Source organism: Drosophila eugracilis, unplaced genomic scaffold (assembly GCF_018153835.1).
Source record: "Drosophila eugracilis isolate 14026-0451.02 unplaced genomic scaffold, ASM1815383v1 contig_2147, whole genome shotgun sequence".
Lineage (NCBI taxonomy): Eukaryota > Metazoa > Arthropoda > Insecta > Diptera > Drosophilidae > Drosophila > Drosophila eugracilis.
In genome coordinates, this window is record NW_024573030.1 from 3,205,750 (window position 1) to 3,224,221 (window position 18,472).

At 39.0% G+C, this 18,472-nt stretch overlaps 1 protein-coding gene across 1 annotated transcript; it reads left to right on the forward strand.

Annotated features, from left to right (window-relative positions):
* Positions 1–305: 305 nt before the first annotated feature.
* Positions 306–17,890, forward strand: LOC108117419 (protein singed). The gene is made up of 7 exons (XM_041818093.1): positions 306–530; positions 630–998; positions 13,537–13,813; positions 15,010–15,430; positions 15,560–16,129; positions 16,193–16,441; positions 16,717–17,890. The coding sequence occupies exons 3-7, from the start codon at positions 13,609–13,611 to the stop codon at positions 16,808–16,810; spliced, it is 1,539 nt and encodes a 512-aa protein (XP_041674027.1). The 5' UTR covers positions 306–530; positions 630–998; positions 13,537–13,608; the 3' UTR covers positions 16,811–17,890.
* The last annotated feature ends 582 nt before the right edge of the window (positions 17,891–18,472 follow it).

Sequence of the window (18,472 nt, forward strand, 5' to 3'; positions counted from 1 at the left end):
TGTAAGGCAACAGAGACCGTTGGCTGTCTCTTATTTTGTCTGTGCTGAGGCTATATATTTTACATCACATATAAAAAGGTTTACCGAAATGTTAACTTGCTTCTTTTTTATTTATTTAAAAATTAGTTTACACATAATTTAACTTATTTTTATTATTTAAATTATATTCTTCAGGTGTTTTTGAAGTTCTAAAAGTTTAGCTAGAAAGATAGCCAATCCCGCCTTTTCAGCGGGAAATCGCAACAAACACAACAGCGGCATCTCTGGCGGGCGATACAAATAGTGCGGCCTCACTCGCAACGGGTTTCATTCCCACTCGAGTGCAATTCGTGAACGGTCGTTCTCTCCTCTCTATCTGTCTCGAAGCAAAGGCAATAGCAGAAATCAAACTTAACTTTTGTGCGCGCATGCGTCTCGTCTCAGAAAAACCTGCAATCAGAAATCTCGAATCGTGAAAATCCTTTCCTGCCATACCAAAAAAGAGCCGGACAAAGCAAAGCGTTCGATTGCCTTCTGCCGATTTGAGCAGGGTAACGTACAAAGTAAAGAAAAATACAAATTAATTACCGCCCTGACCGTGATTTGTTTACGTTTTTTTCTTCAACTTTTTTTTTTTGCATTGTGTGAAGTGTGAGAAGTAAAATTTCTGGCCAAAATATTCCCAGATATATATATTCGAATTTCGAATTGGCGAAGTGAAGGGTGTGACGACAGACACGCACACAAACGCACACGAACGCACTGAAAAAACACCGGCTAAAAGGTAGACAAAAAGGAGACGAGAGAGCGAGTGCTAAATAGAAAACGAAAAGAAAAACAGGATAATAACCAACAACCTAATACTTTAAAACAAGCGACTAAGTGACATCTCGATCTCGCCGAGAAACAACAACAACAACTGTAAAACCACAACAACAAAAGCACCATAAACAACACCGAAGGCAGAGCAGCAGCAAAGAGCGAAGAGCCAAAAAGAAGGAGCAGCAAAAGCAAAGAAAGTAAGTGGAATTCCTTGCCCAAAGATGGCTCTCCTTTGCTCTCTCATCCAGTCTAGTGGTGGCCCATTATCTTGCTTTGATTCGTGTCGCGAAACAATATGTTTTATAAACATATTTAAGAAATTCTTAATATTTGATTTTGGTCCTTAGGTTAATTTTATTTGCATACGTCTTCTTTGCAATTTTAAAAAGTTAATTTATTTTCTATTGCCGTGCACTTTACGAAACAAATTATGTTTGGGCAAATTTTATGCCCCAGAATTCAAGATAATAAAGTTAAAAAACAAAGAATTTCGAATTATCATGTCACATTACCATCTCTATATCCAGACGTCTTGTGCAAATTAGACAGAGCCGTCTGCTGCTCCATTTCCAGGTGTAAAAGCCAATGGCCACGGTTTTTACTCTGGGCCTCTTGCAAGTCATAAAATCTATGGCAGTTGTCAGTTCGCTTTGCTGCCTATTTTTTTCTTCTGTTTTTTCCGCCTCTCCACTTATTTTCGCTTTAGCATTTTTCACTTTAGCATTTCATTTTGAGCTCTCCTTCGGCTACTCCACCTTGTGGCATTGTTTTCCAGTTCAGACCGCTGATTTTTCCAACCGGCTTTCGGCTGGCTAATTGCCTTGACATTGGCATTCCTCTCTTCTCTACTTCTTCTTTTGCAATCCTCTCTTTTCTGACTCGTTTCAATCATTCAAGTTCAACTATAAACAGACATAAACACGCAGTCCAGGTGCCACCACCCCTTTCTAACTGTTATTTCTCTATGTCTTATTTCTCTTTGTGTTTAGTTTTGCCTTGTTTATGTTTTCTCCTGCTCCTTTCTTTTGGCTGCACAGAGTTTACTTTTTGTTCCTTTGTTTCCATGCTCGAAAATGCATCCAATCCGAATCGTATTTGTATTCGTATTTCTGTGTATGTATCCGTGTCTGCTCTTCCGCTCCTGTCCGTCCATAAGTTCCGTTTGTCCTGTCGTCCGTCTACACCGGGAAAAATATAAATGCGCAATATTAAATCCGATTTCACGTAAAATTATATTTTCTCATTGTTCAAAATTACTTCCATGAACTTATATATCTCTTGAATATTAAGAAGATTAAAAAAGGTGTTCGCTTACTCCTTAAATAATTTACTTTATCACATACATTTTTCTTTATGTACTTCATGTTCACGTTGGGCGTTTTCCTTATTGCGCTTAAATCACTTTAAAAAGTGAAAATTACCGTACAGTATTAAAAAAAATGTATGATTTCACTTCGACAAAACAATTAGGAATTAGTTAACAATTTGTTTCCTCTTAAAGTTGTTTAAAAATCGAAAAAAAACAAATAAATTTTCGTTCCTTTCACAAAAATTCAGCCAACCACCATTGTGGCAGAGGGATGTATTATGTTTTTTCAGTCGAAGTTTTGCATTCAATTGGAAAATTGCAATTTGGCTTTGACAAACATTTTTTGGACCCATGGTGGGCGACCAACGACGACACGTCATAAATATTTCTTTTGTTTTCGCAGTGCGTTTCTGCCTCATTTTGCACAATCACCCCTCGGGCACCCCCGAAAACCCCTACCAACCTCTGGGCACTCCCCCATCGGTGTTGTATCCTGCCCTATCCCAGTAAAATGGCAAATCAATAATTTTCAATGAGGATTTTGCATTTTAGCCGGCTTTTTCGTTTTGGGTTCTCGGTATCAATTAGTATGCCAGGAGCGAAATTCCCCTGAAAATGGATGGAAGGTAGACTTGTAGCACATAAAACCCCTCCTGTCACTGACTCACGTTTTGTTTGTGTGATTTTGCTTGTACTATTGGCAACGTCTCCCATATCATCATATATATAAATATATATATATAAAGATACGTATATAAAGTCTTCCCGGCTGCTTATGTGGAATGGCAATCGAATGCTTCCGTTGCGCGCCGGAAATCAGGTACATCGACAATGACAACCCCCACCCACACCACCTTTATTCAAGTCGATGCCCCCAGCCCTCTCAAATTGCCCACCCATCGAGCTGCTTCCTCACTTTTTCATTTCTTAAAGTTTTTGTCCGCAGAAGCCATTGTCGCAAAAGTCTGCTTAAGACTAAGTACATACAAAACAGCTATGGACAAAACACTAGTTGTTTTTTCATGAAAATATAATATTATATTCTATATATTAAGTCTTTCAGATACAACACCAAGAGTTCTTTATAGATTCCTTAACTATACTTTTAACCACTTTTAAAATACTTCCTAAAATCGTGTCCGCATCTGTATGTATGCGCCTATTTATGGGAGTGTGCCTATGTACTTGTTTTTGGATTTCGGCTGCATATGCTGGCATTACACCCCCGTCTTGTGTCGTCTCCACCTTACCCATACACCCTCGTATCTGTCATCAATTGCAGCTGTCGCCCGTCCTTGAACGCACTTTACGCACTCATTGTCACTGGGGATAGGGACGTTTCGATGGTTAAGGGGGGTGAGAGGATGAGTTGTGAGGAGATTTGGGTGTGTCTAGGGTTGAACGGAATGCAAGCCACTGGATAAGCTATTTATGTATATCTCCCAGATGAACCCTTCTTTCATTTAACTCAAATTTCTTTGTTCGATTTTGCATTTATTTTTTCGTTATTTTTAAATTATATATTTTTGTGATTAACGCATATATTCATTTTTTATTCGAAGAAGAAAATCACTTTACAGATTACGAATTTTATATATACCACAGAGCTTATATACAATTTATATTTCCTTCTTGGAATCTCAATACGATTGAATCATTAATTTCTTTTGACTTGTAGAAATTTTTGTGCTGTTTATAGGATAATAATTAATCAGGGCTGCTAATTATAAATCAACCGCAAGCAAGAACATTTTCTTCCCATTTTATTTACTCAATTTCCATTTACTAATCCCTGCGGGCTAAAAAAGGGTTTCAGTTTCGTTTGATAGCGATTCCCTTCCGATTGTTTGTTAGTTTCTTAGGCAATACAGCACTGCCCCTTTGTTGTGTATACGAGCATTTTGTACTCCCGTATATCTGTTGCTGCTGTTGAGTCATGTCCCCTAACATTGTTGTATTCCTGTTCCTTACTCCTTTTTTTTGTTGTATATATTTTTCTTGTTGACTGGTTTCGCTTTCAACGGCACGCCCTAACCCCTTCCCGAGTATACAACCAAGTTCCCAACGTCCCGACTACTTGTGATTCAAGCTGCCTCTTGTGTTTTGCCTTTCCTGCCAACTTAAAAAACTCACTTAAGGCCCATATATCAATGGCCCGCGTTGACTCCCCGACTTGTGGGCATTATCAATGCAAATGGGCATGGTATTTTGAAATCTTCGAAGGGAAGGGGTTCCAAAGGCGCCCGCCTGTCGTTGTCGTCGCCGTTGCTGCACTTGGCCGTTGCTGCACTTCCACATCCCAATACCCCATCCCCAATACCCATCTGAATCCCTTTCATTGCCGCGATTGCAGTACAAATAATTGATATGCTCTCGGGTCTTTGCCGTCAGCCTTTTCAGATTTTTCTTCCGGCGATATTTTGTTGGGTTCATTGGCCCTTTAGTATCGCAGGCCCAAACATTAAAACGCTTCCGTTTGATAATGCTAAATGCATAAATATAAAACGGAATTATCAACAAAAATTGATTGAATTCACAAAAGAACTCTACTAAGGCCGATAATAACAATTGAAAGGGTGTGAAAAACGTTAAAGGGGTATACATTTTTTATTGTTTGCTGCCCAAAACAGTCGTTTATTTGATTGTGGGATTTGATTTGATGACAAAGATACAACAAAATATGACCAATGATTGTTGACTAGTGACCTTAAAAGTAGTAATCCTGATTTTTTGCCAAACAAGAACTTATTTTGTTTATAACTAAGCCAAGACGATGGTACCCACAGAATGGTACAAAGTTTGAGCTTAACTATTGCTGACACTTTATCTTTATTATTTTGTGTCAAAAGTAGTAATATTTCAAAAATAATATTTCATAAAGTCATGTGTCTTTTGTTCTTTATGTGTTATTTGTTCCAAATGTAAAAATATTTGAAAACAATTTGATTTCTTTATGTGATAGTTGTTAAACCTTGTTATCTTCATATTCGTATATGCATTTTTTTCTCAGCTCAGTAAAACAATATAGTTTTTTTGCATCTTTGAGAGATTTATGCTAATTTCGTCAGCGACGGGTGGTAAATGGCGATGGGATTTTTACCCGAAGGTGTCGCCAAAAATTCATTTTGTGAGGCGGCTGGCAGACTATAGGGGCGTGGCAATTGGCGCATGCCACACAAGTGCAAGTTGCAGTTGCAGTTTTTTGCCGCTGATAAACTTGTTGCGATGATGAAGAAAAAAAAAGGTAGAAAAAACCGCAACCAGATGCCAAAGATGCTTTTGGGTGAAGTGCAGTGACTGGAGGCCATTGCAACTCCGAATCCGAATGCGAATGCGAATCCCACTGCAACTGGTTCAGCTGGTTGTCAAGTGAGACATAAATGCCATGCCATTTGGCTTTGGCTCCAGGTTCAGTTTAAGGTTAACCAAAATTAAAAGACATTTTGCATTTTTAAGGCAATTTAACTAACAAAATGTTGGAATTGTTTTAATTTAACACACCATTTTCTAAGGCATTTGCCGTATTTATTCCAAAACTACATTAAATCTTGATGGTTGCTTAAAATATGCAATAATAAATAATAAATGAACTCCTTTGAAAACACTCTGAATAAATCTTAGCAGATTTGAGTTTTCTATAAAACTAAATGTAGTCCAAAACTAGCACTAGCTCTGCGAATAATTCATAGCAATAATAATAATAATAAATTCGAATTGAATGGCTTCAAACAGCCAGCCCCTTAATTCGATTGAATCCATTTGCCCGGAATTCTTTGTGAAAGATGGTGAAAAAAAATATTGATCCAGGGTAAGCAAAAAAAATGCATTTTTTCATGTCTGCCAGAGGCATCTGCTCTATGCAATTTGCTCGACTCCGTGATATTTATGCGCATTGTTATTATGTATTGAAAATGCGAACAAATTATTAATGTGGCAAGGGGAGGGGGATTAAATATGGTAGACGGTGGGTCGAACGCTTCGAAGATTTTCCAAGCGACTTTCCCGCGCTCTCTGCTGTCGGCGTTCATATACATATAATTGGTGCATAAATCATTTTACCTGCTTCGCCGAGAGCACAGCGGTAATTTCAGTGTTGCCACAACAACACAACAAAATCGAATGGACGAATCGAAACGAAACGATGAAGAAGACCGTTAACTGTTTTGTATCTTATGCCACAGATGTTTTCAAACACATACACAGATGCGTCCAATAAACCAAAACTCAACTTAATTGCAGACCATCCCCCATCTATTTTGATCCCTCCTTCATATTTTCCCCCCTTATTCACTTTAATCTTTCGAAGAAAGAAACGAGTCGAAGTTAGAAAGAGAGCGATAGACAAAGAAAAAAAACCCGAGCCCAAAACCGTTTCGTCTTGTTTGGTCTGCCTTCTTTTTTGTGGCTTTCATTGATTTCTCTATTTGAAATCACTCCATTTCATTATTGATTTTGATTTTTTGATTGTCGTCCATCCATCCAACCGATCGTCTCGTTTCAACTGTAAATTGCATTGGATCGAATCGGTTTAGACGAAATACACAGAGAATAATAATTTGCTAGTTAATAACAATCGGCAATATCAAGCTGTATACGAAATATTATTGAACCCATCTTTAAAACAAAAGAGGGAAGCCAATAAAATTTGGGATCAAACGCGGTTTAATCGGGAATGTAAACGGTAAAATCGATCGTAAACAAAATATATATAAATCTCTAAACATATTTCCTAATCTCTTTCATTTTTTCTCGCTGTGCACATCGTTAAAACCACGTTCAGTTTGTTATTTTTAGGTAGCGCCGTTGGGGATGCCGTTTGTCACTATCATCATCTTTGAGGCCAAAAATTTGTATAACAATGGCCTTAAAGTTTAAAGCCAACTTCGATTGCGACACCAGCGCTGTTCTAACGGTTTTTGGCAAACCGCCGAAAATCAAAATATACAAATTCGTTAATCTTTTGTCGTCGTTGGTGACTTTTACTTTTTAAAGCCGTCGATCATTTGCCTCGTAATAATTGATTGCTGCACTTGTTTTGGCGCTTTCTAAAATGCAAAAACCGCAAAACATAACAAAAATATAGTGGTAACTGAAGTAAAGATGATGAAGAAGAAAATAAGAAAACAAAAAAACAAAAAGAAAAGCTTTGCGGTGGGTAATTATAAAACAATTGGAAAGGTGACCTGCTGAGTGGTCGAGTTGAGTTGATTTTAGTTGAGTGGTTGCCGTGACAAACGATCGCCGATTATAGACGACCGATCGGCTATTGAATTCGTTGTTAATTGAATTGTGTCGTCGATGTTGTGTGCTTGTGCTTGTGGCTCTTGTAAGGCTTCATTATGGATATGTAACAGCAGCGGGCTGTTTGTGTGCCATCACAACATGTCCGCAATTATCGTAACTGATCATGGCCATATAATGGCTTTCATATATCGCTTTATATCAATTCAATTCAATACTCATTTCGCCTGCACAAGACTGCAGATATTCGCTTTGCTTCTTCTGTTTGGCGAAATTTCATCTGCAAGATCATCATGTAAATTCTCCGCCAAACACGAAGAAAGTTGTTTTCTTTTGTTTTCATCGGCTTTGGCGCTGGGGAAAAACAATAAACAACCGCAAAATGTTTTATAAATAACAGGCCCAAGGCAACACATCAAGTTCAAGAGTGTTTGCGCGGTGTAAACGCTTTTGCATCTCACTATTCACATTTCAAGTATCTTCGCTCAAGACGCTGCCATCCATATCCATGGTACCCTGACTCACCTGGGTATATTACAATATTTTCAGGAATTTAGTATGAAAAGTTGTTATATAAATAAGATACATATTTTGTCTTTTAAAATATATAATATTTGACTATTTAATTAAAGACATTCTCTATTAAATCATTAAATTGTTAGATGATTATGGTGAATCATAAATTTCTAGATTTAGATGTAAAAAATAAACGAAAATTTGTGGATTTTTCTAAAGGCCATCAACCGAAGATTTGGACAGACATTGAAAGGGTATTTAGATTTTCGGTTTCCCTTATTACTTGCCGATTCCTTGAGTCTGCTGCGACGCATTCTTGACAGCCATAAAAGCTGCAACACGAACACGATCACAATGCAATGCTGCAACGCTTGAGAGCGCGTGCGCGCGTGCGTCAGATGAGAGTGGGAAAGGGAGGGCGCTACCTTGCCACTTCTTACTACTTGATTTAAAGAAGAAAGTGCAACAGAGACAGGTGGTGTAAGTTGAGGAGACTCGTTAACTGTAGCAGCCTGCTTCACTTCTATACATGCTACATGCTTATGCCTCTTCAATGTTTCCATTTCTTTGACCAGAAGAGAGTCTTTAGAGCCGAGAACCGGAGAATTCGAAGCTCCAATGCTTCCGCACACACACACACACACACCCCCCTCTTAATGTCTTGTTAGGCGTAGATGATCTTTGGTTGTGTTTGTATTTTTAGAACGCCAATGTTGCTCCACTTGCTGTTGCATTACAGTAAAATATACCGTATGCTGCAACATATTTCTTCTCCCACCAACCCCCCATCTGACTCATTTCGCCGTCTCATTTAAGGCTGTTTATAAAATGTTATAAAAGAGCCAACAAGCCAGCCAGCTTAAGAAAGAAAGAAAATATACAATCGCACAATCGATGTCTGGGTCTTTTGTCACTGATTTATTGCGCTTATGAGAAAAATTACCGAATGCCATGTCAGGTCTTTAATTCGGGGCAAAAAAAAGAAATAATGCATGGAAATTCGCCAACCACAGTGGAAGTTCGTTAATGAAAAGCTCATTAGCTATTATGCAACACATTTGTGATGGTCTTAAGTTTACGACAATAAAATAAATAGTGCACGTGAGAGCTCATGTCAAGCTTATTATATTTTAGTAGGTTTCGATGGCAAGGGTATTTATATAATTTACGTACATCCAGAAAAGGATCTATGTAAAAATCCAAACTATCAAAAGACTAGTGAAGGTCGTTTTATAGCATTTCACTTCCTCTAGAATTTTACACTCATATGTAAATAAAAAGAAAGATTTTTGTATTAGAAATGAGGATTATTGCAAATATGTTTACTGTATTGGTTTAGATTTTGAGTGTTTACTGTGTTCCTCGCATGCGAAGAAGAATAAGAAGAAGAGCTAGAGACTAAGATGAAGATGAAGTGGCAACAGCTGCACTGGAAAGTCTGACTATGAGGCGCTCGGATTCTCAAGATCTCGGATCTGTTCGCATTGTTTAAATGCGACTGCGTTTATCAGCTAGCTAGCTTTACCGTTATCATTAACCAGCCAATACAGAAGCAGCGACGCCGACAGCAAAGCAAGCAGAGCACGCATGAGAGCGAAACACACGCAAAATGTAAGCAGGTTAGGCGGTAAAAAAAAAAAGTAGGGGATAGGAGGAACGGACAGAGAAGAAAGCAAGAGGAGGTGGAGAGCCAGGCAGAGCAACACGTCAATTGGTGAAAGGTGCGCTGGATGCGATAAAGCTTCCATCATATTTTACATTTTCGTAATTTGCTAAAAGCACACATCACATACAAAAAAAAAAAAACAGAGCACAAATATACACTCCATCATAGTGTGCGTGTGCAATTTCATTTAATTAGATTGCGTTTTAATAACTCCACAAACACACACATACACATCAAGGGAAAGATAAAAGGTACAGATACAGATACTTTTGCAGCTGAAATTCGCACAGACAAACACACACTCGCACATGGGAAACATTCAATCGCCGATATTGATAGTGTAATTTAATTGATTTGCCAGCAGAGCAGAGCAACAAGAAGAAAAAGTGGAAGCAGCAACAGAATAATAATCAGCAGTCAAAAAGGAGAAGAAGAAGAAGCTTGTCGACGAATAACAAACGTCGTAATACCCTGTGAAAACCCTTGGTTTCTTTTTTTAAATTTTATACTCTCCTGCAATTATTATAGCCTAGAACTGGCTTAGCCATCATACCAAAATCAGCTTCATTATCTGAAAAAAGAAAATAGATATTTATTTAAGAAATACAAAACTTGGCTTGAAATTTGTTGCGGATTAAATGCAGAGCTTGAATATATCGTTTTCTTACATACTTAAAGAATATTAATTTCTGTTTATTTTATTCATTTTTAAAATAAACCCACAGCATATTTTCCTCGCTCCACGTTAATAGATTCTCTTTGAAAAACAGCGTAGTTAAAAGCAGACAAAGGCCGTATCAGAGCCACTTGGCAACAGCTTCTGGGCCTTTTGCCATCGAGAGATGGACACGAACATGGATATGGATGTTTGGGTAGATGATGGCATGAATGTGTATGTGGATGTGGAGGCAGTGTGGCTGCATTTGTTCCGCTTGGCGATGCCCGGCACTCCATTTGCAGTAATTGGCGCTGCTTGTGCCTCCAAGGCCTTCCGATAATGATGATAATGGTAATGATGATGAGGATGGTGTTGCAGTTGATGATGTTGCTATTGCAAGTTGGCTGCTGCTGCAACGGTTGTGCCTAACTGTTTGTGTTTGCCCGTCCAACATTGCTTTGTCTAATTGCTTGAGGACGTCTCTGTGTATCTTTGCCGGGAAATCTTCAGTCTTCTGACCTCTGTATAAGAGACTGACCAAAAAGCCAAAGCATGAAAAAAGAAAAACCCCCCGACTCGTTTGCATATTTAATTATGATTTGCACTGCTCAAGTGTGTGGAAATCGTCTTGCAAATGGCAATAATTAATTTTCCAGCGAAATTGTTCAAACATTTTCGCCTATCGAATTGCATTTAACCTGAAAATAAATGTCGAAAGACGTTAAGAAGCAGTTGGCCAAAACAGCGGGGAAAGGTGAGAGGTGTACAATTTGAAGAGCTTTAAGCTGACGAGGCATCCATATAGCGAGCGTTGACTTCAGCAAAAAGTTGGAAAAAAAAACCCAGAGATAGCCAAAACTTGCGAATTGCACACGCAGAAAACTATTAACCATATTTTTGAACAAAGAAATAATTGTGATTATGATTAGATAATTATTAAATATCTCCTTTAAAAACCTATTAAAGCAGAATAAATAATTATAATATCATTTCAACTATTGCAATAAAATCTTAAAAACTTCGCCTAATGAGAATCTAAATGATTCTAATTACTTTTATTATTTATAATTATTTAAGCCTAATGACAGTTTTTCATGACTAATGTTTTATGGTTGTTGGCTCTTAGTTTCAAGATGATCTTATTTTTTCCTTCCCAATTGTCGTTTTTGGCCATTCGTTTTTCGTTTTTATTTGTATTTTCATTTTCGTTTGCATTTCATTTGATGATAATCTTCCATCTGCGATTTGCTTTTAAGCCAACGCCCAGGCCATCGTCCTCTAGGCAATTTTTTGTTTTCCATTTTTTTTTTCTCTGTCCAGGAGCCAACGCCTAGAAAAATGTAAAAATAACAAAAGAAAAACAGGGAAATGTAGGAGTCGCTGTCACGCTTTTGTCTTCAACTCCTTTTTATCGCCCCTTTGTGTTTGCCTTTTTGAGAAATTAGAATGCAAAATCCAACTGCCCCCCCCCATCCCCCTCGTTTTTTCCTTCTCCTCATTTCCACCAACACACACCTTTTGTGGCATCAACTGTTTCTGTTGCTGTTTCAGTTCCCCTGCTTATTTATTATGATTATTGTTGTGTGTGCCCCCTTGACTGTTTTTCTTTGCCACTCTTTTTTTTTATTGTCTGTGCCTCGTCATATTTTTTTTATTTATTTTATTCTTTTTTTTTATAGTTTTTTCTTGATGTTCTTAATTTATGTTTAGCGTTACTGGCTGTGGCTTTTTTTTATTGTCGGCCGTGTGGAGTTGTTGACTCATCCGGGAACGGCGATTCATAAGCTCTGATTAGCAGGCACGCGTCACGCTAATGAGTTGTTCTTGTTCTTGATTCTGTGTTTATGTTTATGACTCGCGGCTTATTTATCTTTTGCCACAGCCGTTTTTTCTTTGTTGTTGCAGCAATTGCTAATGGCCTTAATGTGGCTGCAGCTGGTAAATACTTGAAACACTTGGTTATCAGTGGCTAACGGTGGCAGAAACGGTTTTCAGAAAAGTTTTTATTACGTTTAAATAATTCAATTGGAAAGGAACCAATTTCTTACAAAGATAAAAAGTGCTAAAATATTTACAAAATCATTGAATATGTGAATTCGATATCTCCCGCTACAAAAAGTTCTTTCAAGTCGAAAAAATAAATCTTGATACCGCTTTCTTTCATTTTTAATCATGTCAAGGAGATACTGCCCATATAAATATCATATCATTGATGAAATTTCATCGTAAACGAGTATCATTTCTTATCATATTTTTTTATCAGTGCAATGAAAATGTGAATATTTGTAGTACTTTCAATCGATCTTGAAACATCTTAATGGGTGCCAAAAACAGTCAATTTTTCAACCTTTTCACTGTATCTTTCAGCTGGTGTTTTGTTCATTAAAAGCTGATTAATTCGAACCGGTAATTGATTGCTTAGGATTAGTCTCTCTGCTCTAGATTTATTAATTGGATTCTTCGCGTGTGCTGCCTGCTATTCCCAGTAGGTGTGTGTGCATACCAGTTTTCGAGTGTGCCAAACACACACCTGCTAGGACGACGACGAATCAAATGTAATTTTATCGATGGCACGATAGAAGTGTCATCGAAGCTGTGACAGCTGACTGCTGCCTGTTGAGTTTGAATTTATTGGAACTGACTTGAATAAGGAAAAGTCGAAAAGAGAAAAACATATTGCAGGGTAAGAAGTTGAAGTTGTGGATCAGCGACATGTGTCGCCATGTAATGCAAATGTTATCTGCATTTCCTGTTGAGATGAGAATGGCAATGCCAGGCAGTCGAATCGAGATGCCTCAGTCTGAAGAACTCCACATCTCCTCTACCCCGTCCCAGAACCCCCTGCTATTCAGCATGCATGCAGCACACATGGCAGACAGTGAAGACAGTGGAGACCCTGTTTGACAGCCCAGTTGTGGTGGTAGTCGTAGACCCGACGAGACGACCCATAAATCTTGCACCCAGTCGCCCATCTCTCTGCACGCCCCTCGACAAAGTGTTCATCAATCAAGCGGATAGTTTTACATAATTAAAGGAATAATCAATGTTTTCACCCAGGGGCGTTACAAGAGGGGCATGTCTTGCAAAATCGTTATCAATAATAAGTTAACAAGGGTACATTTTAGTATATCAGTTCAATTCTATATAAAAAATTAAATTAATTATAAAAAAACAAATTTTTTCAAATTCAAATCAATAAATTTGCCATAAATATTTCGCTTATAAGAGGCCATCTCATATTGTTCACTTTATTGTTTAAGACTTTATTCAGATTATGCTTATACTGTAAACTACGCTCCTGTAATCATCCGCAACTCATCGTCTTTTTTCACTCTTCCTTTGCAGCCATAAAATTGTTCTTTCTCTGAAACGAAGCCGGAATCCGGAAACAGCCCCAAGATTGCTCCCATCAGCACCATGAACGGCCAAGGCTGCGAGCTGGGCCACAGCAACGGCGACATCATCTCACAGAACCAACAGAAGGGATGGTGGACCATCGGCCTGATCAATGGCCAGCACAAGTACATGACCGCCGAGACCTTCGGGTTCAAGCTCAATGCCAATGGCGCCAGTCTGAAGAAGAAGCAGCTGTGGACACTGGAACCCTCGAACACCGGTGAAAGTGAGTATACATAATAGTAAATAGGATTTTTTTTACTGCAAAATGTATATTTTTGACCCTTGTTATTTTGCTAACCACATCTGTGACTTTCCACACGGTTTTCTGGCTAATCGATGGCGCACCTTAACATTTAAATGGCAAACAATATCCATGTGCCCGTTATCTGCAGATACCGATAAGCATGTTAATCCAACGACTGCAAGTGATTTTTTTTTTGTTTTATTCATTTTGGGGAGCGGTTAATATTTGGAACCAGTTAGCAGCCCCCCAACTCTGGGCCTTAAGTGGCAGAGTCGAAACCATTTGCCAACCGTAATCACTATCATCTTGGCCAGTTAGTTGTGCTTTCTTCTTCTTCTTCTTCTTCTCTTATTTACAACATAAATCATTTGGGGAGACCAAGTTGCGCACTAATTTGACGTACTGGAGAGTAGAAAACAAAGCGCCTCACGAATTTGGCATCATTTATCAAGCTGCGGCTGCATCGGAATTGGAATTGGAATTGGAGCTGGGGCTGGGGCTGGGGCTTTGGAGTCTGACTTGCACTTGGACTTGCAGTCCGTTGTGTCCGTGGCCAGCAATTACAATTAAAGCCAAGCAACTGGTTTTTTCGTATTTTGTTGTTTTTATTATTATTTTTTTTTTTTTTATTCACCGCCTCTCCGGTCGTTGCCACTGGCAATTAATAAACATTTTCTATAATACCAAAGCCATAAGTCAGCCGGCATTCGTTGTGGCCATTAAAATAGCTCATCCAAATTGAAAATTTCTTGCTTCGCCTGGCCTGGCCTGGCCTTGCTGCCCAGCTCCTGGATTGGCTTGCTCCATGCTCCCATGCTTTATTATTACTGGTCATGGTGGATAAATGGATGGATTGAGCAAATGGCTTAATAGATGATAGCATTCAAAATGTTTGGAAAGCGAGCCAAATCGAAATGGCCTGCTATCGATAGCCCAAATGGCATCGACGACAGTGCGCGCTGGTCTAGTCAGCAGGTGGTATTTCTAGTCTTTGTTTAGACGTTTTTGAGCTTAGATAGTCTTCTTCATTTGAATATATCTCTTTAATTACAAAATATTTTATAATTTCATTTAATTTATATTTAATTAAATCTGCAATTTGCAATGGTCTCATTCAAAAATTCTACTTTTAAAAAGCTTTAATCTAATCCGTTTCATCGCCCAACTCGTTCCAGGTATTATCTACTTACGATCTCATCTGAACAAGTACCTTTCGGTCGATCAGTTTGGCAACGTGCTGTGCGAGAGCGAGGAGCGGGATGCGGGCAGCCGCTTCCAGATCAGCATCAGTGAGGACGGCAGCGGTCGTTGGGCGCTGAAGAACGAGTCGCGCGGCTACTTCCTTGGCGGGACTCCGGACAAACTGGTCTGCACAGCCAAGACGCCCGGCGCTAGTGAGTTCTGGACTGTCCATTTGGCTGCCCGGCCGCAGGTGAATCTGCGTTCGATTGGGCGCAAGCGTTTTGCCCATCTATCGGAGTCGCAGGATGAGATCCACGTCGACGCCAACATTCCGTGGGGCGAGGATACGCTCTTTACGTTGGAGTTCCGTGCCGAAGAAGGCGGTCGTTATGCCCTGCACACGTGCAACAACAAGTAAGTTGTAAAAGTAATTCCATAGATGGTTGTTCATTTGTGCAGCATAAGTATGCTGCTGTATCGCTTACAACCATTTATTTTTCTTCAAGTACAATCGATCTAACATATTTTCTTTGTCCAACACAGATATCTGAACGCCAATGGAAAACTGCAGGTTGTTTGCAATGAGGATTGCCTGTTTAGCGCCGAATATCATGGCGGTCATCTGGCACTACGCGATCGTCAGGGTCAATACTTGTCGCCCATTGGCTCCAAGGCGGTACTTAAGTCCCGTTCGTCGTCGGTTACGCGTGATGAGCTTTTCTCCCTGGAGGACTCACTGCCGCAGGCTTCTTTTATTGCCGGACTTAATTTGCGATATGTGAGCGTTAAGCAGGGCGTCGATGTAACGGCCAACCAGGATGAGGTCGGCGAGAATGAGACGTTCCAGCTGGAGTACGACTGGTCGGCACACCGCTGGGCTCTGCGCACCACCCAAGATCGCTACTGGTGCCTGTCGGGGGGCGGTGGCATCCAGGCCACCGGGAATCGGCGCTGTGCTGATGCCCTCTTCGAGCTTATTTGGCACGGTGACGGCTCGCTCTCGTTCCGGGCTAACAACGGAAAGTTTTTGGCTACTAAGCGGTCTGGGCATCTTTTCGCCACCTCGGAGTCCATCGAGGAGATAGCTAAGTTCTATTTCTACTTAATAAATAGGTAAGGCATTCGGTTATGGTACTCAATATTATTTGTATTGATTGGATAATTATTTTTTTGTAGACCAATTCTTGTACTGAAGTGCGAGCAGGGATTCGTGGGCTATCGCACGCCCGGCAACCTAAAGCTGGAGTGCAACAAGGCCACCTATGAGACCATCCTGGTGGAGCGTGCCCAGAAGGGTCTGGTGCATTTAAAGGCGCACAGTGGCAAGTACTGGCGCATAGAGGGCGAAAGCATTTCGGTGGACGCCGATGCGCCCAGCGATGGATTCTTCCTAGAGCTTCGTGAGCCGACCAGGATCTGCATAAGGTTGGACTCACGTTTGGTGATTTAATCGGAATAACAGCAAATGGAAGTTTATTTATAATTAGGGCTCTTGTATAAATGTTTTATAAATGTTAGTCAGAGAGATGCTACTTAGAATTCATGTTGTTGCAAAGTTCCTGTTTTTCTTTGATTTGATTCAGGCTTTTTAAACATTTTCAAAATATAAAGTTATGAAACTTCTGAGCTTTTATTCCGAATACCGTTGCCTGTCATTTTTCATAACAATTGATAACTAATGCTGATTTTATATATTTCAGATCGCAGCAGGGCAAGTATCTGGGCGCTACCAAGAACGGGGCTTTCAAGCTGCTGGACGATGGCACCGATTCGGCCACCCAGTGGGAGTTTTAGGGCGGGCTGCTGCACGCGTCATCAGTATCACAATCACACACTTCCCATCCAAGCGGGGATCCACTAATTATCGATCCGCGCAGCTGAAGCGCTGATAAAAGTCGCACAAGAATTTGATATCCTAAACAGCAATTGCAAAATGAACGAAGAAAAGAGAAAACGAAGGTAAAAACGTTGATAGACCCAAGGAGATGAGAGTGAATGAAAAATGAAGAAAAAAATTATATATTTATATATAAAGATCTACGTATACATAGAAAGAGAGATTTTTTTTAAAACAACCTATTTAGCTTTTTATACGTTTTATACGATGAGAATATCTACAAAACATGAACAACACATTTTTTAGAGTAGACAACAACAAGACGAAACTTCTGTCGCGAGTCCTTCCGTTTTATCAAATATATATATATCAGCAACTAGGCCAGCAAAAATGATGAAAGACATAATGGTTATACAAGCACATCATATATACACCTATATATACATATTCGATTCGTAAAGCTTAAAAAAAAAAAAGAAAAAAAGGGAAATAAGAGCAAGAAAAAACATAAATGAATGAAAAAAATAAAAATAAATCAACACATATTCCTATAAATTTATTTATATATTTATATATACATATTGATATGAACGATAACACATGGACACACACAAACATATACACACGGTCTTACACGCTCACACAAACACACACACACACACATTTACCCATACACGCAACACACACTCAAGCAAGCAATTTTAATATGCAAAACAAAAAGAAAATGTAGTCTCTAAGCAAACCTTAAAAAATTAATCTGTAATAAAAACGAAAAAAACAAAGTCAAAAATTAAACATCAAATCTCTCCGTACGGCGATTTTGCAATGGACTTAACTCCACTATATCTAAAATATGCATATATTGAATTAGTTTTTTGTTATTTATTTGCGTCAATTTCTTAATTAATTAATTAGTGATCTTTTTTTTTTAATTTGTGCACTTCAAATCGAAACAAAAAACTCAACCCAATTTAGTTGCTAAATCTTAAAATGGAAATTTTGTATGATACATATGAAATATATACATATATACAAGACTCTTTTGCATTTTCATGAATTTTATGTGTTGTTAGGCGGGAAGAGGGGTGTAAAGTTTTCAAAATAATTTAAAAACTCCTATAAGAAGCTAATTTTAAATGCTGTATTTGGCTTAACCCACTACATTTTGAATTTGTTGTTTAAGTTACATATGTACATCTGGCAACTCTGCGTCCCAATGCAACTCTGCTATAGACCGCTATTCTTCTAAATACCGTTAGACCTTTGAATGAAGATTTAGTTCAGAGGGAATCTGTAAATATCTTTAAATGAAATTTAAATTTAACGAATTTCTTAAGCTTTCTTATTTCGTATTTAATATTCAATAGCCAATCAATTTGGCCAACAGGAAATGAACAACGCCGCGTAATGCAATAAGTTTGAGGACCGCCAGTTTCTGATTGACTGGCTGACAAATGGTCGGTGGTCCCTCCTTTACAACTCTGCTACGCCCTGGGCCACACGGACGGGCCACCTGCAATGTGTGCGGAAATTGGTGCCAACTGTCATAACAAGATGGAGTACACATATATGCACTCGGTGGCATCCGGGAACAATAGGGCGTGGCAGGTGAGCTGGTG

Bases quoted from the DNA above. Each gene is read 5' to 3' on its own strand.
- LOC108117419 (XM_041818093.1), top strand. From the start codon at position 13,609: ATGAACGGCCAAGGCTGCGAGCTGGGCCACAGCAACGGCGACATCATC. The intron at 15,431-15,559 runs GTAAGTTGTAAA...TGTCCAACACAG, and splicing joins CTGCACACGTGCAACAACAA to ATATCTGAACGCCAATGGAA. The intron at 16,442-16,716 runs GTTGGACTCACG...TATATATTTCAG, and splicing joins CCGACCAGGATCTGCATAAG to ATCGCAGCAGGGCAAGTATC.